Source organism: Mercenaria mercenaria, chromosome 13 (assembly GCF_021730395.1).
Source record: "Mercenaria mercenaria strain notata chromosome 13, MADL_Memer_1, whole genome shotgun sequence".
NCBI lineage: Eukaryota > Metazoa > Mollusca > Bivalvia > Venerida > Veneridae > Mercenaria > Mercenaria mercenaria.
The window spans coordinates 5995437-6023144 of record NC_069373.1 but is presented as its reverse complement, the minus strand read 5'-3'; the positions used below and the strand labels follow the sequence as shown (position 1 = coordinate 6023144).

Here is a 27708-nt window from a genome sequence, read left to right as displayed (position 1 = left end):
ATTTTTCATGATACGTGGTACATGGATAGATGGCAATGCAGAGAATGCCAATGTCATTTAAATTTGTTCCTATGGCAACAAATGTTGTTGCTATGGCAACAAATAGTGCACGAATATGACACAAAGTGTCATCCTGCATTTTTTCAAAACAAGGAGAGATTGTTTCTTGAGAAATTTTACATAGACAGAGGGACAAATTGAGAACATGCTTGTTATCTTTTTTTCTTCTCTTGTACATCATTTTGTCCGTCTGTATGTCGTCCATCATTTGCAATGGCAGATTCTTCAATAACTTCAAAATTGCAAATTCTAAGACTTCTTTATGAAACCTTGTTTATAGATGGTAAGTAATATGGAGAATGTGATGGTCAATTAACTTAGTTGCTATATAAAATTGTAGTTTCTTTGACACCAAGTACGACAACAACCCCTTTCAGTTTGGGACTTCGAAATGCAAGAATAGATTATAGCGACGGACTAGTAGGATCAAATGAAACAATGTTCCTTATTATGCACCTGCAGTCACAATGTCTGCGTAATAAATTGCTAACTGTGTAACAAAGAAGAGTAAGGCTGAAAATATAAAAGTTGCTTTCATGGACAACACTTAGTAACTATTCTGTGAAATATATTACTCTGAACAGTGAGCTGAAATCTGAAATAAGGTACATGTCAGATACTCTTGTCAGTACACACAAGCACGAGATTGTCGACAACTTTAGTTAACTGGCATAAGGCAGTGCAGAGCATTTCAGCACGTTTGACAAATTACGTCTTCCTCGACAGACTTTATTGAGGTTGCAAATGCACTTGAGGAGCTATTGGTACGAGACTCGGGTACTTGAGACAAAACCTATTGGAAAGGTTCCAATATATCAAAGATCTCTCTGGTCAGCCTTATTTATCTTGACTAGGAATTTTAGGAAAGTGATAGAACACCCGCCACCCATATGTGCCCGACCTAATGGGCAACCTTGTTTAGTATGTTCAAGAGGTGTAGCAGACGATGCAGGAATGCACATTATAGCCCAAATCTATATGTGAACAGATGGTTGATCAAGCTACTTGACATGTTTGCTGTAAAGAAGAGTATCGAAAGCCTCCATTTATACCCCAGAAATATAATACGAACATTTTGCTTGTAGGAAATGTAGAAAATGCATTTAAAAGCTTGATTCACCGGTAAGCGCGAGCTGTACTGGTTAGTTTGTTTGACAAGACAGTGTTATTCTTACATTGGACTGCTTAACTGGAAGTACAAATGGTAAATAGATAATATTTGTCGTCTTAAAACTAGTAATTTAAATTGGTATTAAAATTGTGTTTCGAATGTACTGTGCTCATTAGAAAAATCCTCAAGTACTCACATTTAATTTAATTTTAATTTCAGTAAAATGTCCAGAAATAGATATTAAAGCACATTTTTCTTGTAGAAATGATAGATTCTGCTCTTAATTTATACCCCCGTTACACTCAGCCACGTTCCCACTACGTCGTAAAAACTAACAGGACGCAGTAAGAACTTGTACAATGTAGAAGAAATACAATAAACTCCGATAAGAACATGATAATTAATAATTATGGTCTCCATGAGTGTAGAGAACGCGGTCGAATTTTGGACATGTTCAAAACAAATGTAAGTGAGAACGCGGTCTAATCAGGAAGCAGGAAGGACGTAGTAATGATTAACTAAAACCTAGTAGGACATAGTACAAGCGTGGTGCGGACGGGAAAGGCTGCATGGCGTGCTCACTGCGCTGTCATTGGGTTATCATTGCGTTCTTGCTACGTCAATGGAATTCTTACTACAACTTATCTACGCTTGTGTGCTATGACCATGCTAAGTGAATGCCACATTGTAGTATACCGCATAAGGTTATTAATACGTTCTTTCGGTTCTTAACACATCTATGTCACGTTTGCAGCAGGTTCTCACCATGATTGGTTCAGATTCTGAAAATTAAGTATGAATACTGGATCCAATTCCCAATCACTTCGTTTTCATTCAGCAGTGGGTATCGAACATGATCAGGAATTGCCACATATTCATGGACTCAGCAGCACTGGCAGCTTGTAGTGGACTTTTGGACCTCCGTATATCCTTCACACTGCTTTTGCTTATTCCACCGCAGTCTCTCTATAAGACTGCTCTTTTTTCTTCATTGGGGGGGGGGGGGGGGGGGGGGGGGGGGGGGGGGGTCGTCGTTTATTGTAATTTATGGTTGTTGAGTGTAGATGCGGACACAATTATGTCAATATAACTTGCAGAAGGAATGAAAAAAAAAGAGGCGCATGGCGTAGTATTTATAAGTAGCCGACGAATGCAGTAAAAAGGTGATAAGCATATGGTTAAAGCATGGTAAGCGAGAGGTGCAATCTGACTGATCGTACTAAGAATGTAGTAAGAACACACTGGACGTGAAAAAGCGCGTGGTAAGAAAATTAGTGTGAACGTGTTAGACGCCGTGAGAACCTGGCAAGGATGTTAAAAGCGCGCAATATGAACTTTAGAACTGCACATTTTCGAGTTTGATCCCCGTCCCCACCGCGTCAAAATTTTCAGGAAGCAGTATGATCTTCATGGTCTTTGCCTGAGAGTGATCAGGGCATTAGTGACAGTACATTATATGCTTATGACATTAAACTGTAAAAACCCTTGTTATGGCACAATGTGCTACAATTTGACAAAACAGAATATTACAGGGACATGCAAATGTAAATTTGGTTACGCTGATCAACCGGCAATGACTTTTTCCCGAAGAAATCATGATGATCTGACAGGCCAGGGATGTTCACATGGTCTATCATACTAACATAATTAATGAATTAAATAGTTTTATTAAGTGTCATTAGTTCTCTTAGTGTAATTGAAATGAATACAGCAACACTTACAAATTCTGAGTCACGAAAACTAATGACAAAGTGAAACACATGTCATTTATTCACTAATACACATTACAGACTAAAACTTCGTTTGCTCAAACTCTGATAATTCGAACACCATTCTTCAATTAATCTATCGTCAGGTCCCAAACAAATTCCTTTATAATATACTACCGATAATTCGAATAAATTTAGTCGGTCCTGATGGGTTCCAGTTACCGAAGTTCGAATGTATTTATAATTAATTAATTTACAAGTGTTGTAAAGTTCTGCACAGGACTGTTGCCATTTTAAACATTCTTGATATGCCAGTTACCATTATATACTTAATTTTGATTCATATAGATGCATTATGACTTTTCTTCTGCTTAATAGCACATTTTATCTAAGGGAGACAACTTTTTTCATTTTTGTTGGAAGAGCGGTATTTTTTGTTAATATAATATGTTTGGATTTATTCAGGCAGGTGGTTTTAGCTTATTATACTGATGACTGTAAGTGTCAATAGAAATTTTATATATAATATTATGTATTTTTGAAAATATATACATGTATGGCGGCCATCTTGGATTTTTCGGCCATATTGGATTTTTCGGAGTGGGTCTCATGCTCATTTTTAGTATTTTGCCCTGAAGTAGTTATGTACCAAGTTTCATGCTTTTCCCATTTTCTGAAGTATTTTTACACCATTTTACTGTACTATGTCAACATATCAGCATTTTACATGACTGAAAAACTATGTATGTCTTAGTTTTCCACTAACTGATATGCTGGGGTACTTTTCCAATTGGAGAAAACTTTTTTTGATTATTTTTGTTTTGTTTTGTTTTCCCTTTTAACAGCTTAATACTATAGATTTGAAGCCATGATGCCAAATATCCACTCTAAGTATTCCACCCTAAGTATCAGTTTGTTAGCATCATTTCTTTCAGTTCTTCTATCAGCTGAATTCTACAGTAATTATAAGGTAAAGTTAAGATGCTGACATAGAACGCTATTAAAATGGACTTTTACTTTTTAACCAAATCCACCACTAATTATTTTCATATAGCTATTAAAATTTATTCAACACTGAACTTTCATAAACATTGTTCATATTTTGCACTGGAAATACAAAGAAGAGTTGAGCAAAACAGATATTTAACTAGGTTTGTGTCTCTGAAATCCAGAAATTTAATCAGAATACATAGGGCTGACTAGGAAATACAAAACAAATCAAGCTCATAGATAATCAGTCAAACTCTTCAGTCCAACAAAGTATTAATCATTTGATAACATTATAATTTATAAGCAGTAGAAGAAAATTATAAACAACAAAGTATGATGTGTAATGAGCATTCCACAGTAAAATTTCCATGCAAGCATAAATGACAGAAAAGAACAGTAACTGTTATGGCTTTTATATCAGTACATTTTTGGATGAAATAACTTTTCAACTGTGCAAGACTACACATTTCATAGCATTTGTAGAACACAACACTAATTCATAGCATTTGTAGAACATGACACTGTAAGAGGCTAACAGAAGGGATATACTGTAAGCTTGTTTAACCAAATTATGTTCTACATTCTTATTTTTTTCTGTTAAAAGTTCTACATTAGTTTTGTTAAACAGACTTACTGATAGACTAATTCTTGGATATGAAATACAGAATATATTGTAGTGCCAACTGTAACATAAAAATTTGTAAAAATTCTAGGTTTAGCAAAATTTTAAGAAACTGCCATAGCCTTTTATTTTATTCTTTCTGCTTTTTTACAAACTGATTCTTAAACCCTCGACCTCTAATTCCAGATTTCCCTGACTTTTCCCTAATTTCCAATTTTCCCTCAGCCCAATTACAAAATTCCCTGACTTTTCCCTGACCTTGATAAAAAATATGTTTTTCCCTGACCGTGGGAACCCTGGGAAGGGACTTGTCCTCTGTCAAAATGGCCTTGTTCTTGATGAAAGTATGAACTTAAATTTGTGTAATTTCAGAAATCTTGATAAAATTCAGGCAATGAAGCAAAGTTGTCATAGAATTGAATTTATTTACCAACCAAGATCAGATATATCATGTGCATACTGTCTTGACGTTGTCATAAACTGGTCTGTTAAACAGGCAAAGAAACAATTCGAGACAAATTTTCATACTGAAATTCAGAAACAGAAAAGTAACAAAGAATCAACCATACATTTTTTTTCAAGATTGTCTGCTTGAAGATAAGGAATGTGTAGGTTTGGTGCTGCATAAAAATATCAAAGAAGAGAAGATATCCATCCATTTCGGATCAGAAGATTCAATAAGCATTGATCTAAAGTTCAGAGCAGGAAGAAAGATGGGGCACAAATTGCTCATTGTCTCTAAAGAAATTTCAACAGCATTTCTGAGAGCGGAGGTATCAAAACATCTTGGTGTTGACCCAAAAGCTGTAAAACTGACTTTTGAGGACAAGCTCATTGACGAACATGACAATTTAAGCCAAGTTTATAAAACCAAATGATTCAGTGGATGCAAGATTGCTGCTGGTGTAAAGAAATGTAAGACACTGAGAATAAAGCATCTGACAGAATGGGAAGAGGTACCCTTCGAAATGTACATGCTTAAACCTGTATCGGTACTCAACAGTAAAATTACAGAAAGATGGGATCTGAAATAACTTCAGATTTCTCTTTTCTGCCGAGGAATTCAGATGGATCACCATCAACCTCTTCAGCACTACCCTATCAACAAGAGGACCATGATGGTCCTGAATCGCTCACCTCTTCCCACATGACCCAGTTTTGAGTATGACGTCGTTTTTTCTATTATTTGACATAGTGACCTAGTTTTTCAGCTCATGTGACCCAGTTTTGAACTTGACCTAGATATTATCAAGATAAAAATTCTGACCATTTTTCATGAAGATCCATTGAAAAATATGGTCTCTAGAGAGGTCACAAGGTTTTTCTATTATTTGACCTATTGACCTAGTTTTCGAAGGTACGTGACCCTGTTTTGACCTTTATCTAGATATCATCAAGATGAACATTCTCACTATTTTCATGAAGATCTCATGAAAAACATGGCCTCTAGAGAGGTCACAATGTTTTTCTATCTTTATACCTACTGGCCTAGTTTTTGACCGCACATGACCCAGTTTCAAACTTGACCTAGATATTATCAAGGTGAACATTCAGATCAATTTTCATGAAGATCCATTGAAAAATATGGCCTCTAGAGAGGTCAAAAGATTTTAATAATTTTAGACCTACTGACCTAGTTTTTGACCGCAGTTGACCCAGTTTCAAACTTGACCTAGATATCATCAAGATGAGCATTCAGACCAACTTTCATACAGATCCCATGAAAAGTATGGCCTCTAGAGAGGTCACAAGGTTTTTTTATTATTTGACCTACTGACCTAGTCTTTTAAGGCACGTGACCCAGTTTCAAACTTGATCTAGATATCATCAAGGTGAACATTCTGACCAATTTTTATGGAGATCCATTCACAAGTATGGCCTCTAGAGGGGTCACAAGGTTTTTCTATTTTTAGACCTACTGACCTAGTTTTTGACCGCACATGACCCTGTTTCGAACTTGACCTAGATATCATCAAGATGAACATTCAGACAAATTTTCATACAGATCCCATGAAAAATATGGCCTTTAGAGAGGTCACAAAGTTTTTCCATTATCTGACCTACTGACCTAGTTTTTGACGGCACGTGACCCACTTTCTAACGTGACCTATATATAATCAAGACGAACATTCAGACCAACTTTCATACAGATCCCATGAAAAATATGGCCTCTAGAGAGGTCACAATGTTTTTCTATTATTTGACCTACTGACCTAGTTTTTGAAGGCACGTGACCCACTTTCGAACTTGACCTAGATATCATCAAGGTGAACATTCTGACCAATTTTCATGAAGATCTCATGAAATATATGGCCTCTAGAGAGGTCACAAACTTTTTCTATTTTTAGACCTACTGACCTAGTTTTTGACCGGACGTGACCCAGTTTCAAACTTGACCTAGATATCATCAAGATGAACATTCAGACCAATTTTCATACAGATCCCATGAAAAATATGGCCTTTAGAGAGGTCACAAGGTTTTTCTATTATTTGACCTACTGACCTAGTTTTTGACGGCACGTGACCCAGTTTCGAACTTGATCTAGATATCATCATGGTGAATGTTCTGATCAATTTTCATGAAGATCCCATGAAAAATATGGCCTCTAGAGAGGTCACAAGGTTTTTCTATTTTTAGACCTACTGACCTAGTTTTTGATGGCACGTGATCCAGTTTCGAACTTGACCTAGATATCATCAAGGTGAATGTTCTGACCAATTTTCATGAAGATCTTGTGAAATATATGGCCTCTAGAGAGGTCACAAGGTTTTTCTATTTTTAGACCTACTGACCTAGTTTTTTACGGCACGTGACCCAGTTTCAAACTTGACCTAGATATCATCAAGGTGAACATTCTGAGCAATTTTCATGAAGATATTGTGAAATATATGGCCTCTAGAGAGGTCACAAGGTTTTTCTATTTTTAGACCTACTGACCTAGTTTTTGATGGCATGTGACCCAGTTTCGAACTTGACCTAGATATCATCAAGATGAACATTTTGACCAATTTTCATAAAGATCCCATGAAAAATGTGACCTCTAGAGTGGTCACAAGCAAAAGTTTACGGACGGACGGACGGACTGACGCACGACGGACGACGCGCGATCACAAAAGCTCACCTTGTCACTTTGTGACAGGTGAGCTAAAAACAATATGGAAATTTCTCTGCATTTATTCAAAACAGAATCATTCTTCAAGTGGTTACACTGGAAGGGAAAAAAGAGGATCAGTTTGATTATGATAGTCACGTAACTACTGTGGACGATTTGTTGAGGTTTTGTACACCACTTCAGTTATGCTCGTCAACGGTCAGAGAGGAATTTTCAAGGACCATTGCCTGGACAGGAAATGTACACTAGCAGAAGTGGGAATCAAATCTGTTTTTGCCATTTGTCTTTTCTTGTACCCTGGGGTTCGATTTACATATATATATAGTTGTCATTTTGAATAAATAACGCTTGATTTTGTGATCTTAAACTGAAATATATCTCATGTTGATAAAAAAGACCCTTCAGCTTAAATCATAGGAGTCTGTATGTACACTTTTGCTAATTTCAAAAGTCAAAATCCCTACTCTTGGACAAGTGGAACCCCTGCATACAGTTGTTTTAAAAAATAAAATTAAAAAAAAAAATACTCCTGCTCGCTCCCTTTTTAAACAAAATTTGGATGATAAACTAGGAATTAATTTAATACGGCCTAATCAGGTCCTCGGCAGCGAAAGTGTTAACTATTTTCATTCATCTATTTGAAATGCGAGCAAATTTAGCTCACAGCATATCCCAGGTTATTAACATACTTTGGCCTGTAGCAATGGCTGCAAAAGTCAGAATTAAAAAGCAGCCACTCAGCAACAGTAAGCTTGTCTACCCTGGACGTCGGATTTTAGGGCCACTTGTTCTCTATCCTGTACAAACAGTGCAAAGTCTTTGAAAAAAAAACAGCGCCCATTGCGCTCATGTCGCCTAGAAGCGTGGACTCTGCCTATTAGACAGCACCATGAGCTTTTTCTGTTATCATGTACAGACTAGAGGTTGTAAACATGGCCGTGTCAGCATACAGAAATTTATCATTTACCATTTAATGAAGACTTTGTGGTATATTTTAAGGTGGGAAAAGTATACTTTTTCAGTTAGTATCATCCTATGCTCGTGTAGTTCAGTAGTTATGAGCTGGATATTACCAAAATGTTGCGTGATATAGCAAAGAAATATAAAATACACAGAATGGCAACTGGCTGTAATCTCGCGTGATCTTGTGTCAGAGCGTGAATCGGTGTAACTTTAGTAAAAACAAACATCGGCGAGCATGGAGTTACAATTTGTACCTTTAAAACTAAACTTAAAATATATGCTAGCTTCTAAAACAACATTAGTTTAATGTGAAATAGTCTTAAGACACAAAGTACACGTTTCTTACCATCAAAAGAAGCATGGTCATACAGTGGTAATTAATTTACCGATGAATAATTGCTTTCACATACAAAATCAGGGCTCCCATTCACGTAAATATGTATGTTTTTCACGTATAAACTTCGATCTGAAACGTACAGAAAATTGCTCCTGTACATATTTTCACGCATCCAAATTGCCGACCAGGAAGTTGCTTACCGTATTTTACTTAAGTCTTGGGATACCCTAAATCTTGGGACCTTGGCACCCCTTAAATATGGAAAAATAATTATTTTTCTTGACCCTGAGTTTTTGGACATGTATTTTCTCAGCGTATTTTTCGTCCCTAAGTGTTGGGACTATGGTTGTGTACTGATATGAGATGTAACCCAAATACCTTTATTATACATTGTATGGTGTTGTATCGATCAAAATATCAAATAATTAAAAGAACCAAAGACTGTTTTTTAACATTTTCATGTTGTGTTTTTACTAGTAAAGTGTTTTTTTACCATACCAGTTGTGTTGTTTTTTTTTCTTGTTTTTTTTTTTTTTTGCTGCAGCCAGGAAGTCCATTTTCCGTTATTTATTTATTTTTATTTACCACTGACTGGAATTTACCCGCGAATCGTACAGATATCAAAACGCCATGCCGGTAATTTTCCATTCCACGAGCACGTGCGACCTATCGTAATGTCTAACTTACAACGCCGTTACTTTTGTTCATCGACACGTATCCAAAAAACGCGTGTCACGCATTCATTTTTTGGTTTTATCGCTTCAGGTTTTCAACACCTATTGAGAAGTAATATAGTTTGAATTCTATAGTGATTTTAAAAAGGTACTGACCGAAATGTTGGCAAAATTCTATAAAAACGGTCAAATTTTCATAAAACTACCTGCAAAATTTCAAACAGCGTGATCCTAAATACTTATTTCTTTTTAAAAGTAAATAAATGATACAAACTATGGGCATAAAATTCAGACTTTTGACCAGAAAGTACAAAAAACAGAATAGAAAAATCTTAAATAATGAAAAGGCAGCAGCAATTTAAAAATATGAAGTAAAACGATTTTTGGCAAACAGATTTCTGTTACGTGACCTCGTGAACGTAAATAGAAAATGCGGTTAAAAAACAAAAACAATAATGATGTTTTTGCGTATTTTTAATAAGTTTTGAATGAATCTTTGTACATGTACATGTATTTTTTGACACGACACTTTAGAATAAGATATTCTTCTCAAACCATTTTGTAATTTCCTTGAGGGCAAATAGGTCACAGAGGTAAGATACCCGCTATTATAGTTTGACAATTTACCTGTCAGTTTATACGGGATATTGCACATTCGCTTTAACAAATTTAAAAAGAACTTTTTTTTATTGATTGTTACAACACTAGATCTACTTCTGCACTTAAGAACCAAGGCGGTACGATCAAACAGTGATGTGCAACATGGCGCGAAAACATGACGTAATGCCATGAAAATCTCCGGGAAACTATACCGCTTTGATCTCCACTTCTAATGTCATGATACTGACAAACTTCTTTTAGCTCTTTGAGGGGGTGTTAATTGATGATGAAAACAAGGCCAATTACTTTGTTTATCAACAGAATAATTACCGATAATCGTTAAGTTTTTTTTTTCGCTTTCAACACGGGTGGGTGGGGGATGTTACCTGATGACGATTATTGTGTCCATATTTTTGAGACACTTTTCAAAATAATTATTTTTCGGGAAATAAGTCTTAAGACAGTGAAAAAAATAATTATTTCATGCTTCCCAAGACTTAGGGAAAATATGGTAACTGTTCTAAATCAAAATAACAGCGAACATACAATGCAATCAATCCAAAAGCAGCTGAAAAATGAGCAGTTTGTGGAATTCCAGTTTCTTTTTTTAGTTGTGTCAGGTGTTACTAGACTGGTTTCGTGTAAAATATTCAACGCGCAAGTTATAAATAGAAAATTGTAGACAGTCTAACACGTAGTATTTTTTTGAGTGACGTTATCGAATGCTGTCTGCATATATGGGAGAAAAATGAACCAAACTAAACTAACTGATTTATATAATAAACAACTAGGGCAGGAGATATGTAAACAGCCGAGCCGAAAGGTGTTACGTCTGAATCCTTAACATGAAAGACTGATACGTCAGCAACAAGTAACTGTAATTGCATAGCATGTAAACAAAATAAAAGTAGCTCTAATAAAATATTTTTGATATTAGTTTTATTGTCAGGGGTGTCAAATTCTTTTTCACATCACTTGCCCTGCAGGACTAGTAGCTAGTAAAATCTACTCGCCCTCAGTGAACAGTCACTCACCCTAATAATTCACATTTTTAATACTGTCACGTTTAATGGAAGGAGTATTATGTACAACAAGCAAATTTCAAATATAACACATAGCTCGTACACTACGTTTCCTTTTTGATTAATCAGTTTTGTTCCTCTTAACTTTCCTTTTCAAACCAGACATTTTTCTTTTTCTTTCACTAATTTTGTCGTCTCTACCATCAAGTTGCTCTCCATAATAATTGCATCGACAGTAATAATAATCACAGTCTAACCTCTACCGTATTTTCCCAAAGTGTCAGTAAAGTATTAAATATCGGTTATTTTCATTTTCTCAAGACTTATTTCCCGAAAAATAATTATTTTGAAAAGTGTCCTAAAAATACACAATAATCATCATCCACCTACCCGTCTTGAAAGCGAAAAAAAAGTTGACGATCATGGGTAATTATTCTGCTGATAAACTAAGTAAATTGGCCTTGTTTTCATCATTAATTAACATCCGCTCAAAGAGCTCAAAAATGTATGTCAGTATCATGACATCTGAAGTGGAGATCAAAGCGGTATTGTTGCACGAGATTGGCACGGCATTACGTCATGTTACAGTTTTCTCGCCATGTGACACATCACTGATTGATCGTTCCACCTCGATTCATTAAATTGATGAGAAGCAGAAATCAATAAAAAGGTTTCTCCCTTAATTTGTTATTAAAAGCGAATGTGCAATATCGCGTATAAACTGACAAGTAAATGTCTTGAACGATAATAGTGGAAATCCTACCTCTGTGACCTATTTGCCCTCAAGGAATTTACATTATCGTTTGAGAAGAATATTTCATCAAAAAATACATGTACAAAGATTCATTTAAAACTTATTAAAAACCACAACAACATCATTTTGTTTTATTTTAAAACCACATTTCTATTTACGTCCACGAGGTCACGTGTAACCTATTCCGCCGCACTAACAGAAACCTTTTTATAAAAAAAACCGTTTTACTCAATGTATTTAAATTACTGCAGCTTTTTCATTATTTAAGATTTTTTTATTCTGTTTTTTGTTCTTTCTGGTCAAATGTCTGAATTTTATGCACATAGTATGCATCATTTATTTCCTCTAAAAAAGAAATAAGTAATTAAGATTGTACTATTTGAAATTTAACAAATGATTATATGAAAATTCGACCATTTCTATATAAATTTGCTTACATTTCCGTCGATATTTTATTGAAATCTTAATAAAATTCAAATTGTATTACTTCTCAAGCCGTGTTGAAAAATTGAAGCGATAATGTTAAAAACTGAATGCACTACACACATTTTTTTGTGTACGTGTTGATAAACAAAAGTAACGGTGATGTAAATTAAATATTACGATAGGTCGCACATGCTCTCAAAATGGAAGTTACCGGCATGACGTTTTGATATCTTTACAATTTGCAGGTAAATTCCAGTCAATCAAAGTAGCGACTGAACCATCTCAAAGTTTGTTGACGTTTTTCTAGATGTAATTTCTGAATTTCATTAAAGCAACGCCGTAAAAACCACTTGCCCGATTGGTCGAGTATACAGCGAGGTCCACTCTTCCTATCCAGACTTTAACTCGCCAATACGAGCGGACAAGTGAAATTTTACACCCTTGATTGTATTTTAATAATACAAGTCAACATTAATGCTAGATCTTTGTGCAAAACTGTTATGGATAAAGAATGAAATAAACTAAGTGCACCAAGCTCTTAAATTTTATAATATAGTCTATAGTAGAAACAAAGTTCGAAATATCAAAACCCCCAACTTTTGAAGTTCCACCCCCAGTTTGATGACCTAGGGGCTATAAAAACAAGAGCTGTCAGTGGACAGCGCGCTCGACTATTCTCAGTGCTTGATAGTATAATATAAGCTATGAGTGAAACTTTTACATTACAATAAGCAATATTTTGTCGAAAAGGGGCCATAATTCAGTCAAAATGCTTGACAGAGTTGCCTCCTCCTTTTTACAGACTGGGGTCATGATGGTACAAAAGTATGCAAAATATCAAAGCAATATCTCAATGGACTTTGAAAATATTTGGGATGGTATGCAAAATTTAACATTACAATAAGCATATTCTAAGTCGAAAAGGGGCCATAATTCAGTCAAAATGCTTGATAGAGTTGCCTCCTCCTTTTTACAGACTGGGGTCATGATGGTTAACAAGTATGCAAAATATCAAAGCAATATCTCAATGGACTTTGAAAATATTTGGGGTGGTACGCAAACTTTAACATTTGTGCGACGCTCACGCCGGGGCGAGTAGGATAGCTCCCCTTTTCTTCGAAACTTTGAGCTAAAAACCACACCAAAAGTCTGGCGGGAACCCTGAAAATGGCAAGTGGAGAACGCGTCACTTCCGGTAAACGAGATCTCATTCAGTTGTCATGTTTTTTGGCGAGATTTGCTCTATCAGGGATGTACCTGGGCATATGCTAATACGCCTGTGCGTACAATTAAATTCGACACCGGGGAAATGAAAAAGCTTAAAGTGTGAAAAAATGCAATAAAATGTAACGCCTAAAGTGAGTTAGGTGGCTGTTTCAAGTTCTTCTGCATGAGATTTATCAAATTCCTTTTCAAAATAGATTTATTTGTTCCTGTAATTATCTTGGAAAAGGTAAGGGTAGATTCCTTACAAGCATAAGGCACGGCAAATACGGCCGGAGCCACACATTGCCAGATAGGCCCTCCTTAAAAAGAAACACAGACGTACACACGCACACATACAGACAGCGATGACAAAAAGAATACTGTTGGCTAAGAACGGGCAATGGTAACACCTTCGATATTTTTCTTCATTCTTAATTATATATTATTTACAAAGAAACAATTTTATTGATAAAAGCTGGTCCTATTGACAGTATTCCAATTAGATTTGTTTCCCCATGTGCTCCTCCTTCCATTATTTTATCACGGGCGGACACCCGGGTAGAACCAAGACCTTCTGTAAGCCAGCTGGATGGTTTCCGAAACCATATGAAGAATTCAACGCCCCGAGTGAGGCTCGAACCCACAATGGTGAGGTGCAAGTGATTGAAAGTTAGCGACCTTAACCACTCGGCCATAGAGGCCCCAAGTAAAACATTGGTATTCAAGCATGCAAAGGGAGAACAAAAATGCTTCAGTCATCCAAGGTCTCAAGTAAAAAAAGCTTGCGCTTGATATAATATTTAACGTTCATATCGATGTGCAATTCAATCTATCGATCTACATCCAGATCAGGATACCGAAATACCAAAGCAATTTACGCAGTTAGTGTTTCCTGCAGGCCTTTTTAACATGGCGCAGTGCCATTCCCCGTTTGAAGTGCCGCCAAGCTGCCCTTCAAACCGCCCGTTTGCGCCATGTGCCCTTTTATTCTATGAAGCTTGTATATTTATCTTGACAAGTGCCCTTTCAAAACCAGTCTGGAAAGCCAATGTCCGCGGGCCATGTTCCGTGTATTGTACCGTCAATTAGTGGCTGTGATAAACAGGTCGACACGTGGGTGCATCAACCGTGAATGACCCTGATTAAGAACTGACAGGATTATTCAATCAATTACTGTTTTATGATAGTTTAATTGGGAACAGTAGATGAAAATTTGTTTGTTTTTAGCACGTCGATGGTGAAGCAACTGTACCCCTATCAGCCGTTTTTAATATATAGTTCGTTAGTCGATCGTATAGTGGATTTTATTTAGTACATAAAAACATGAGGTACAAAGTTCTTTAAATATGATTTATTCATTCCAAATCCCGAAATTATCCTGAATTAATTAATACATAAAAAACTCTCTCTCTAGATGCACATTTAAAATAAATGATTCTATCTTTCTTAAATTAATTTATCCATAGTTCCAAAATAGTCCTTTGAAATTAAATAAGTTTAATAAAAATAATTATAATTTAGAATCTTAAATGCCAAAACTGAGAGACACCCATCATCTTACAGCTCTGTTCGAAAGCTGAGGCGCTCCGCAGCTTAAGCGCTGCCTAGCTAAGGTGCTCTTCACATCCTAACCTACTAAGCATTCTAAACCCACATTTCAGTCTGTCAATGAGACAAGAGTTATATAGCAAAACCGTTAAGGATGATGTGTCAACTGCTGACCATTTCTCATGCCACCTTAGTGGAATTAGTATATAATATATTCTAACAAGGTATATTTAAGGAAAGCAATCCAGTAACATTTTATAATAAGGATAGATATCTGCACGTTGAATAGATACCACGGTGGAACTTGTCATGCTTTATCTAAACTTACTGACCCTTAAATTAGTCTCGCCTTTACTATAGTCTAGCTACTTTAAAGAAAATGAATATGATTTCAAGTTTAGAAAATAGTTAAAATCAAAATCTTATTAATTACAATAACGATACAGTCATAGTATTATATTTCCTCCCTTTCTTGGAAAAATAAAAGTGAGAATCACTTTTCTTTTTAAAATAGTGCAAAAGTAGATAAACATGTGCACCCGTACAATGATGATGCAAAACATACAATTCTCACTCACACAGTCCTATCATGATAACAATGATTATATACAATTCATTTCAAGCATTTCAAATAAGGTTTCATCGTTGTGGAGGCGATAGTGGTTCGCTAGTGGGACATCATGGAGACATCAGTGAACATCTGTGAGGCGTTAGTGGTTTGAGTGTAGGACAACATGGAGACATCAGTGAACATCTGTGAGGCGACAGTGGTTAGTGGGCCATCACGTAGACATCGTTGAACATCAGTGATAGTGTTGACTTATATTTGCGTAGTCCACACGCTGGTGTACTGCGGCTACTGTTGTACCAGGACATTGTTGACCATAACATCAAGATGTTGTAGCGTTACCATTGCTGTGACCATTGTACCATAACACCATCGTACCATAAACAGTCTTACCATAACACCGTTGTAAAGGGCCACCATTGACCATAAGACAATTGTACCATAACACCAATGTACCACAGCATCGTTGTACCGTAACACTATTAAACCATATGATTGTTGGACCATAGCATCGTTGAACCATAACATCGTTGTACCATAACATCATTGTACCATAATATCGTTGAACCATAACATCGTTGAACCATAACATCGTTGTACCATAACATCATTGTACCATAACATCGTTGAACCATAACATCATTGTACCATAACATCATTGTACCATAACATCGTTGTACCATAACATCGTTGTATAAGTGCGAAAATCTTCATGCTGTAAATCTCAGATGGTGGAGTGTTTGGCATTTGGATTAAACAGATAGTAGAGAAGGGTTCATTCATAGTACACGCAGAATCCAATTTATTATTAAAAGTTTGGTAAAGATAATGATTGATCGCGGAGAGAGAGAGAGTTAACAGTCACTAAGAACATTCGTGCATGTGATGATATGGTAATTATCTGTCCTCCTTGTAAGTTCGACATATACATAATTTCAAATAACATAATTTCAAATGTAACGTTGGTTAATATATCCTTCACCACATAAGTAAATTTCATTTATGCACTTTTACTCTTCACCATGTGTATGGCCCGAAATATTCATATTCGGATACAGTGCAATATACTCCTCAACAGGTGGTGCTGACTTGAATTTCACAATATGATTCTTGTCTTCTTCAGCATCCATGCCTGTTACCTTACCCTTTCTGCTAGTACCTCTTGCAAGCCAATGTCTTATAGAAAATTACTTAAGTCTATAACAAAAGCAGCAACAAACTAAAGTTATCATACCACGCACAAAGACAGGAAACCCCAACAACAACAGCAATATACCGGAATAATAAACCTGTCCATTTATCTTCATATCGCGTGATGCCTCTTTTGTCAAAGCAGACAAAGGCCACTCCAATTGAGTTTAATTACATGTTATAAGCTCCCCAAACTTAAACATTATTTTAAGTCATTTTTCTGTTAAAATGACATACGTTGAATGCTGCTAATGTATTGCTAGACAATTCCTTGCAAATGATACTGAGCAAGTATCAAGAACCTGCAGGGTAAGAAACCATGTTTCCACTTTGGTTTTCTAATAGACAGAAACGAAATAAAATGCATCTCATGCAAATTTCATAAACACCTTTAATTCTTTTAGGTGCTATATAACATTTTTTCATTTGTTATATAAATAAAGTCTGTCTTCAGTATTCTAGGAGATATTTATCAATAAAACAAAAACAAGATATTCATAGACAACAAAAATAAAACATTAATAAATTTGCCCTCACCCTAACTATTGCAATTAAATTTTCGTATTTATATATGTACAACATTTATCAAAGTCTTTCACTCTCGCAATGATGTATAATAAACAATTCACTAGTTTCAGGGAATCTTTTTTTTCTTTTAATCAAAACAAAACATCTTGATCAGTGTTTTTTCATTTACACTTAAAACAGATAAGCTTCATGTAGAAGTAACCTTTTGATTTACTTAGTTTCTTGATTTTCACAAGTAGCCTTATCTACAATTGACCTGTCGTTAATAGATCACAATAAGGTCGGAATATGAAAGTTGTCTATTGTTTTAAATCTGTAGTACTTTCCGCAAAGATAACCGTATTTTCTTAATAACACGGAATAACACATGTTGATATTCAGATGGGCATTTGACCTCTTCTAAGGGACTATGATTTTGGGAATCGTTATCAGTCTTTGAGAAACTGATTTTTGTCCTTATTCGACCCAAATATAGTTGAAATTTTCCTGTCTTGTCCTATTTTAGCCAAACTATCTATATATAATAAAGCCAACTTATCTGTCATGTAATCTTCGGTAATGGGTGAAATTTCATGAATAATTGGGTGAAAATGTGAACTTGTCCGTAGTTTTACTACACATGTTTGTGAGCTCAGCGGTTTAATAACCGACATTATTTACGGTCTATTAGTAAAAAAATGTTCAAATCTTTTTTGACGCATATAATTTCTCGCTAACCTTAGCCTTTGTAAATCGTAGTAAATATGAACCCCAAAATTATATAAGAAACTTTTTTTCTAAAATAACATTTCTCGTCATATCAGAGAATAAAAAACAAATGATTTACTTCTTTCTACCCATTTTGAAACGAAATGATCCAATTGCAAATTTACAGGTTTTTCTTTGATAACTTTGGTTGAAGTGATAAAAAGCCATAAACTTATTATAAATCAACGTCTTATTGAATATGTTTACCAATTGTACTAAACAAGAATTTGGATTATCTGCCTTATTGAGATAATAAACATTTTTAACTGGATACTTAAATCTTCTTTTAATGGTTTCATTTTGAGAGAAGAGTGCTAAACATTTAAACATTTCAGATGTACATAAGATACTATTTCACACTGTAAATAATCCCTTTTAAAACGACAAATTATAGATTTCTATTTACTTAATCCTGTTTATGAAAAAGTTTGCATTCCGGTCTAATGCTGATATTGTGTGATTTTTGCCGAATGTGCGTAGCTGAAAGCCTACTTGAATTTCTGTTGCTAAACAATGGACGGCTTGCACCATACTAGAAGGAAGGGAAAAATAAACAGGACTTACAATTGTTCTGATGTATAACTTCTTATGTTGTCCTTCCGTCATTTCTCTCAAATACTGTAACTAATACTGCCCGCCGACGGAGCTTTTCAAAACTCCTAAAAGTCTAAACATTGTTAAAAAAATATCCTGGTCACGGCACCAAGAAGAGCGATGTACCCCTATCAGCCGTTTTATATATATAGTTCGTTAGTCGATCGTATAGTGGATTTTATTTAGTACATAAAAACATGAGGTACAAAGTTCTTTAAATATGATTTATTCATTCCAAATCCCGAAATTATCCTGAATTAATTAATACATAAAAAACTCTCTCTCTAGATGCACATTTAAAATAAATGATTCTATCTTTCTTAAATTAATTTATCCATAGTTCCAAAATAGTCCTTTGAAATTAAATAAGTTTAATAAAAATAATTATAATTTAGAATCTTAAATGCCAAAACTGAGAGACACCCATCATCTTACAGCTCTGTTCGAAAGCTGAGGCGCTCCGCAGCTTAAGCGCTGCCTAGCTAAGGTGCTCTTCACATCCTAACCTACTAAGCATTCTAAACCCACATTTCAGTCTGTCAATGAGACAAGAGTTATATAGCAAAACCGTTAAGGATGATGTGTCAACTGCTGACCATTTCTCATGCCACCTTAGTGGAATTAGTATATAATATATTCTAACAAGGTATATTTAAGGAAAGCAATCCAGTAACATTTTATAATAAGGATAGATATCTGCACGTTGAATAGATACCACGGTGGAACTTGTCATGCTTTATCTAAACTTACTGACCCTTAAATTAGTCTCGCCTTTACTATAGTCTAGCTACTTTAAAGAAAATGAATATGATTTCAAGTTTAGAAAATAGTTAAAATCAAAATCTTATTAATTACAATAACGATACAGTCATAGTATTATACAACATGTAGCCTTTTACGGAAGATATGATTGAAACGGTCAATTAAACGATAATTATTTTATAAGGTTGTAATCATTAAAAATGTAGATTGATAATCGCACATTTTCGATGCGCTAATTAGGCCTTTAAAAAATAAAATATTGAAGGTTTGCCGATCGCCGACCAACCCATGAAAATTGACCAGACTCAAAATATTTTATATCAATTTTATCTACAAGATTTATTTTATTCCTTTATGGATATCATTTATAAAAATAATAAGATAAATGTTTAAGCTTTAGAATGATACCAAATTCATTAAAATCGACCGATGTCTTGATTTGTAATATTACGAAGCACATTCATGACGCGCCGATGCAAAAGTCGTCGCCATCTTAAAAATTTGAAAACGTACATCGGTATGAAAATAACCAATAACTCAGCGATTAAGTTATAAAAACTGATCTAGATTTAAATGAATATACTAAAAATGCAAGGCCCTAGTTTTGTTTTCGTAAATAATTTGCCAAAATGATTTTATAAGGCCGAAATTTAAGATGAAAGTGCACAGCTGCATGCGTCAAGCAAGCTGAAATTTTGAGTTATTACTCGCATTGAACCATTGGTATTCACATTTATGTTTATATTACTGAATAATGTGTGATTAGACAAAAAAAAAACAGACTCATAGTCAGTCACTGTATGTATCGCAAAAACATCCGAGCAACGGGGGAGTGATAAAAATAGTGGCAGACGATCTAATCTAGCAAATTTCACAGCATGTACTTTTTACGTCGCATTCTACTTTCGTTTTCGCATGCCCAAAACACTAGCAAAATATAACTTTCCGACTCGACCTGTCGTCTAAATCTTACTGGCAAGGAAGAACAATGGGTTTAATCAGCAATATAGGTACAAAGTCATTGATTACATGTAGATTTGACGAACTGTCTATTCTCTTAACGTAAATCAGTGGTGAAATGATATGATTGACAAAATAAAGTTGCGCACTGATAGTTGTTCAATAAAACTTGTTGCTTATTAATTATCACCTGAAATCTGTCTCTGAAAATGCAAGCTAACACTTCATGAGGGTAACAGAATAAGAATGTTTGAAAGTATGAATCATCAGTGTCATCTTTAAACAAAAGAAAGGAAAGCACTTTCACAACATGCCATGGTAGGCATTATAAAGAATACTACAAAATATCTATCCCATATCTGAGATATGAAAGATTCTCAAATTCAATGAGAAAATAGTATGTAAAATGACGCCGACAAGCGTTCTTGGACGAATGCCCTTTCAATGCCAAACCGCGCGTTAAAAGTGCCCCTTTTAAAGGGAAGCACCATGTCCCTTTAAGAGTCTGCAGGAAACACTAGCAGTTTGAATTTTCGTTTGCAAAAAACTAGATGTTGTTTACGTTTTCTAGAAAATGTTTACTTTCTTGTGGGAAAGATATATCAATGATTATTTCATAAAACCTGACACATTCGCAATGGATGGGTAGATGCATTTATCAAAAACCTGTCAAAATGCAGATGTAGAAGTCATGCATGATATTTAAACATTACGATGATTTCAAAAACAATAACAAAAATAGAATATCCTTACAAAATCCAATCGAGACTCTCTCTCTCACCTACCGCATACTCGCAGCATCGCTGTTTGGCTCATAGTTATGCTGCTCGTCTATCTGGCGTACAGTTCAAAATCATCTAGGTACGCCCCTGTCTATATGCCTTTCAAGTTGACATCTATTTATTTTTATAGTAGCGATAACAAAGGATTTTTTTATTTTAAAAAAAAATAAGCATATGATACACAAAAATGAAGGTTCTGTCAAAGGAAAAGCAATAGTGTAATATAAATAGACTCGAATGGCAAAAAAAATATTTTTTTTCAAAAATGAAATGAAATTTTATCTTTTTTATTCTGTCAACTCATCAGTTTTGTTCACAGGCCATTTTGGGGGCTGGAGAACTTAGTTTTAGGTAGAATATATCATGGCAGTCAAGTGCAGAATCATTCAGTTATAATAAATGAATACACATTTAAGTTATTACATTGAAAACAACAGTGTGATCACAATAAATAATGTATAACTAAATGGGTTAAATAGACAAAATTATTCAAGGAATGGAAACAGTTGCCTGAATATGTATACATGTATATACATTTATTTAGATAAGAATCTGTAACTCTCCATGTTATAATCATAAACACCAATAATAATTTGTGCTCAAATATAAACAAGCTAAAAATGTGTGGGTGGGGTACACTACGATGTATAAAAAACGTTGGAACTATATAAATAATGAAAGTGTCATGCGCTGATTGCTATACTCAATAATCGTATGCTGCCTTATAAATCAATTTATAACATTATTTTCAATAAAGAATAATTTTAATACATCATATCCTCGCTTGAAATAATTTTTTTTCTGTCAAAACATTGTCGGCCATTTTACAGGAGAGCTTCAAGGGAACGTAAATCTTATTGACGGAAATCACCGAAATTTTACGACATATGCCTCGTGAGCATTCGTGCATTTCCGGTTTAGCAGCGAAAAATGGCGGAAATTTGACGAGGAAATCATTCACACCCCCGGTCACTTCAATCCTGCTGCGCCACTTTGCGCTGCAAATAAATCAATATTTTATGACTTCATATTGTTTGCAGAAGATTGTGTTGAGTATATTTTAACATAACTTTGCCTAATTATATATCTAAATTTAAGAATTATTTGTTGAAAATTGGCAAACTACTCGCGCTTAGAAAATACTACTGTATCATTTATTTCAGGAAATATTTTTACAGGACGTTAATCTGCTCACAAAAAGCTTTCATTTGATAGTAAAACCAGTTGTGTCATGCATATAGTTTTGTGAAATGATGATTTACATGTTATGACCAAATGCCAGTTATGAAAGACAAGCGCGTCAGTGACGGTATAAAATGTTGAAAGGCGGAAGTTTATCGATCAAATTTGGAACTTACAAATGTATTCTTCCTAATGATTTATGGATATTGAGTGAGATTATTATACATTTTATCAGTTTGTAAAGTTTTTATAACTTGTCAATTTATCTGTAAGTTTATATTTTGGATTTTTGTGTATCAGTTATACATTGTGACAGATACGTACTGCGCTATCGGAAAGTTCAGTGATATCGTTATTTATAGCTCTTTGGATATAGCACGGGCATTGGGGTCAAAATTGAAATCCACCATGTCTCTACAGTTGGTTTGTGTGTGATATTTTTTACATGCAAGTTTTTGAACTTCATTAAAAAAAAAAACATTTAAAACTCTATCACTATCATAGCACGTGACGGATCCCTCTGCCACCAAGTTTCTGTGAGCCACAACTTGGCACAAGGAAGTCCTTGAATCAAGACAGCGCAAAATATATCAGAGTTCCCAGGCAAGTTAGCAAAGTAAATCACAAAAAAATATTGTTGAAAATACAAAAATACGAATAGTTAAGTGAGCTGTTAAAACTGTAAATATTTACCACTTACACCAAGCATAAATAAGTTAAATCTTCTATTTTAATTTTCACTTTCCGAGGTCGGCCATTGCTGTAACATTGGTTCCCGTAATGCACTGCGGAGACGCGGCGCGTGATCAAAAGAGCGGGAATTCAAAATACTCTGCGTAATGCGGACGATTGTTCGATCGGTTCCCACCTGGTTCCGCACAACCAGCGCGCAAAATATATCAAATATTGATGCGGGGTATGCTCATATAGCTTTGCAGGGGAGGATACATGATTTGGTATTAGAAGGGGGGGGGGGGGGGGGGGAGGGGGGCGTAATATATTTGTAGTAGATCTGGAGTAACTAGTGGGGTCCGAGCTCACGCTCCACCTGAAAATGTTGAAGAAAAAAAAATTGGTCCATCTGTTGCATTCTGGGCGTTCTGAGGTACTTTATCTGGTATTGAAAAAGGACAGGTTTTGTGACAAAATCAACACAAATAACATGCTAATTATAGTCCATGTTTTATGACTTGTCAGACTTATTCTTGGGTAATCTTCTATCTAGGAATTTCTGAGGATTTCTATGGGGAGGGATTAGGCCTACCAAAGGCTATTTAACATTATAGAAATGGCATTATAGGAGCTCGTGGAAACTTTGTCGGATTTTCATTGTGTAAGCAAGCGAGCGAGAGAAAAATGTATATTTTCACTCAGAACATAAGATAAATCACCTATGCGAGCGTAGCGAGCGAGAAAAAATGCACATTTTTCACCCGGAACAATGCATATTTTATACTTTTTCACCAAGAATAAAAAACAAATTACTTATTCGAGCGTAGCGAGCGAGAAAAAGTGCACATTTTTCACCCAGAACAAAAGATAAATTATCTATAGGAGCGTAGCGAGCAACAAAAAATGCTATTTTATATTTTTCACCCAGAACAAGAGACAATTAACGTACGCGAGCGTAGCGATCGGGAAAAAACGCATATCTTGCACATTTTTTTTTCACCCAGAATAAAGGACAAATTACCTATGCTCCGGCAGAGTTTGGAGTGGGGTGGGGGCAGAACCGCTAGTGCTTTGGTATCATTTAAAGGTAAAGGTAAAGGTAAGCTTTATTTAACGTCGCATATAATCAAACATATAACATGAGCTACAAAGCTCTTGTGCGACAAACCAGGTATCCAGTAACAGATACTTACATGTGCTTATTTTACCTCCTGGTACTGTCCTTTCAATGCCGAGTGCCAAGCAAGGGAGCTACCAGTACCATTTTCACGTCTTTGGTATGACGCGGCCGCGGATCGAACCCCAGATCCCCGCATTCAAAGCGGACACTCTACCACTAGGCTATTGAATGTGTATTGTCCACAATATGTTGTAGAAATTTTATTTCTTCTCCTTTATAATTTTCAATACAAAAATGAAATCCAGTAATTACAGTCACGGTAAGACTTATCATTTCGCAGTAAAAGATATCTTACAGTAGTGATTCGTGCATATTATTGTGGTAATCTTATTTAATAACTCTTATTTAGCAGACACACCTCTTTCAAATGATACCAACAAAACGGGTTCACCGGGCATCGAAATATGTTACCTATTTGTGAATCGGATACCTTAAGTGTGGCCAAAATGATATTGGCCTAAGAACAGATAATTTTTATTTTGATGCAATGTATCAAAGGCGCTGCCTTTGTAAATGATAGCTAGCTTATGGACAAATAATGACTCTACATCTGAGGTAGGTTTTCGGAAGAACTGTTTCACTGAAATAGGCCAACTTATTTTTTAGTTATGAATTAAAAACAACAAAAACAATGTTACTGAAATGCAGTATTTAAGCAGTCAAGTTGATGCAATGTTCAGCAGATAAAAGTTGGATACAATTCTTTTGGTAAAGAATCTTATTTCACTAAATTCTTTTTACTCATGACAAGGATAGCTTTTAAAAAAGCTAGAAAGTGGTTCGCGTTCACTTATCTCTTGTTATGAGATGGCAGTGACGAAACTCAAAGTGATATACTATCGAAAAAGGGTCTATGAACATTTATAGGACCGCCTCGATAGTTCAGTAGTAAAGCGTTCGCTTCGAGTGCGCAAGGTCGTGGGTTTAATCCCATACAAAAGACGTAAGAATGGTACCAGAAATTTGCTCTCAGCATTGTAGTGTTGTTAAATACAATGTCAATCAAGTGATAGCAGCTCCTCCCACTAGCTCCCTAGCAGAAGGATGTCTCTCTGTTACTCATTTCTCAATACAGCACAAGCATTAAAAAGGAAACATGCCCCCCCCCCCCCCCCCCTCCTTCATACACTCACAGCGATGGATATCCTCAGGAATGTGGTGTCGAGAGTGATTTATCTAAGTTGAAATAATTTGTTTCACAATGGACCTAAAATAGATTAGTATAAATCAAATCAAAATCAAGGCCAAAAAGGTGGAAAATGTCAGTGATTCCACTTAATGTCAAGTGTTTCTCAAGTATATGATTTAAACTCCCCTCCGATCTTCGTCTTTGAACTATTGACACCAAATTGGACCTGTCCAAGAACTAGAAGCCTATGAAGGTTGAAGGTGATGTGCTAAACAGTTCTCTGATTGTAGAATGGTTAACTTATCGGGACCTGTGAGAATGCAAAATTAAAAATTTCTGGGTCAAAGCGTTCTCTAATTATGGAGTAAGACTTGACCTCGACCTTTGGACGCTAAGTGTTCAAGTTTCTTCACTTATCATCATCAATATGCCTAGAGTGTCTTTTTGGATTAGTTCAAAGTATACTCAAGGTCATCTGGACATTAAAATTTTGATGCGAATTGTTCATTGTCAACTACTTTATCAGGTCAAATGTTTCTACAAAGTTTAAGGTTCTAGGCCAAGTATTTCTCAAATTATGATGTGCAAATTATTTTTCAGAGTTCCGAGGTCCTTGTGTCTGTTATCTTTTGATCCAAAAAATGCTCAGGGTCAGCTACTTATCAGCACCAAAGACCTATATTCTGTGTCTATAACGCAATAAGAAATTGCCATATGAATGTCTTAGATTCTTTGTAGTCTATTCAGTAATAATAATAATAATAATAAGTAACTAGCTGTAGTCGGAAAACATTTGTTTAAAGTTTTTCATCCAGTTGTACACTAATACAATATGTATACAGTCAACATACCGTACTACCTCATGTGTCTACATAGTCCCGATGCAAATTTTGTCATCATTCATTATTACCATCAAAGAAACAATCTGAATTATTCTGCCTAAAAATGAATATAAACATGATTCTGAGTTCGGCACCGGGCTGATGTACGCCTGGTGATGGAGAACGAGTTTAAAAAGCTAAGAAAAAAAACCCTTAAAAATGGGCATATATAGCTGTAAGTTGTTAAATAATTTGAGTATAATACTAAGTAAATTTATATACACCCACGATCTTAGAACTGTGAATTGAGGGAACAAATACTCCATGTCTATCGAAATAATGGTAAGGCCTATAAAAATGTTTGTTTCCGCTATCCAGACCTACCCTAAATTTTTGGCCCGACCTTATATGTTTTTATGGCCTTGGAGATTTTTTTCAACTTTTTTAAAACAAAAAGTTGCAAAACTGCACTTTGTATGCTTTAAACATGGTCAGTGATGTTAGAAATCAACTTATTGATGCTCTAAAGGCACAGCCCCCTTATCTGTATTCATACAAGGACATTGTCCTAGACCATCTTATATATATGCTCTTGGTGTTACAGTGAAATTGTAGCAGGTCTTGTTAAATTAGGACTATGTAAAAGATCTGATTGAGCACCGATCTGATTCAAATATCGGTAATATTAGGCATCAGGCGTGAAGGAACAGTCACCGGACTGGATATTAGGCATCGGGCTGATTTCAGTCGTGAAGGAACAGTCCCCGGACTGGATATTAGGCATCGGGCTGATTTCAGGCGTGAAGGAACAGTCACTGGACTGAATATTAGGCATCGGGCTGATTTCAGGCGTGAAGGAACAGTCACCGGACTGAATATTAGACATCGGACTGATTTCAGGCGTGAAGGAACAGTCATCGGACTGAATATTAGACATCGGGCTGATTTCTGACGGAAAGGAACAGTCACCGGACTGAATATTAGGCATCGGGCTGATTTCAAGCGTGAAAGAACAGTCATCGAACTCCTTTTCAGACATATCAGTCTTTTTGATACAAGAGAACAGAATTACATGTGTGATCATTTTATTGAAACTGAAACATTGATTATTGTGTTTGATCTTTCTTTGCCTTCTTATTTAGTTATCATAGAACAAGTAGGCGAAAGTTCTAACGAATTTTTCAGTGTCAATTTGTGACTCATTTTTGCAGTGCGTGTCTTATGAAGCATACATATATAGAGTTGCCAACCCAATCCTACATTTTTGTATCGTACACAAGGAGAAATGGTGCGATTCAGGTAAAAAATTTGTTTATAATTTCCTTTTTTGCTTGACAGATTTTAATTATATAAAGACCGTGGAAGACAGGAAAACGAGTGCTTTCCTCGAAAGAAAACGTCTACCGGGCTTTCTCAATACACTTCAACCAAATGTTGTTGTTTTTTCACGGACCAAA

The 27708-nt window shown here is 35.4% G+C and overlaps 1 protein-coding gene across 3 annotated transcripts in view; it reads right to left on the bottom strand.

Annotated features, from left to right (window-relative positions):
• Positions 1-23269, bottom strand: part of LOC123530112 (zinc finger protein 93-like) — a 46711-nt gene extending 23442 nt beyond the window's left edge. The window contains exon 1 of one of the 3 annotated variants that reach the window (XM_045310819.2): positions 23150-23269. Coding sequence is in view for 2 of the 3 variants with exons in the window: in XM_053521040.1 (XP_053377015.1) it covers positions 21271-21301 (31 nt within the window). In the remaining variant the exon portion in view is untranslated. Of the gene's footprint in view, positions 1-21270; positions 21361-23142 lie in introns of those variants that run through there. The other 2 variants (XM_045310818.2, XM_053521040.1) reach the window with 2 other exon arrangements.
• Between the last annotated feature and the right edge of the window lie 4439 nt (positions 23270-27708).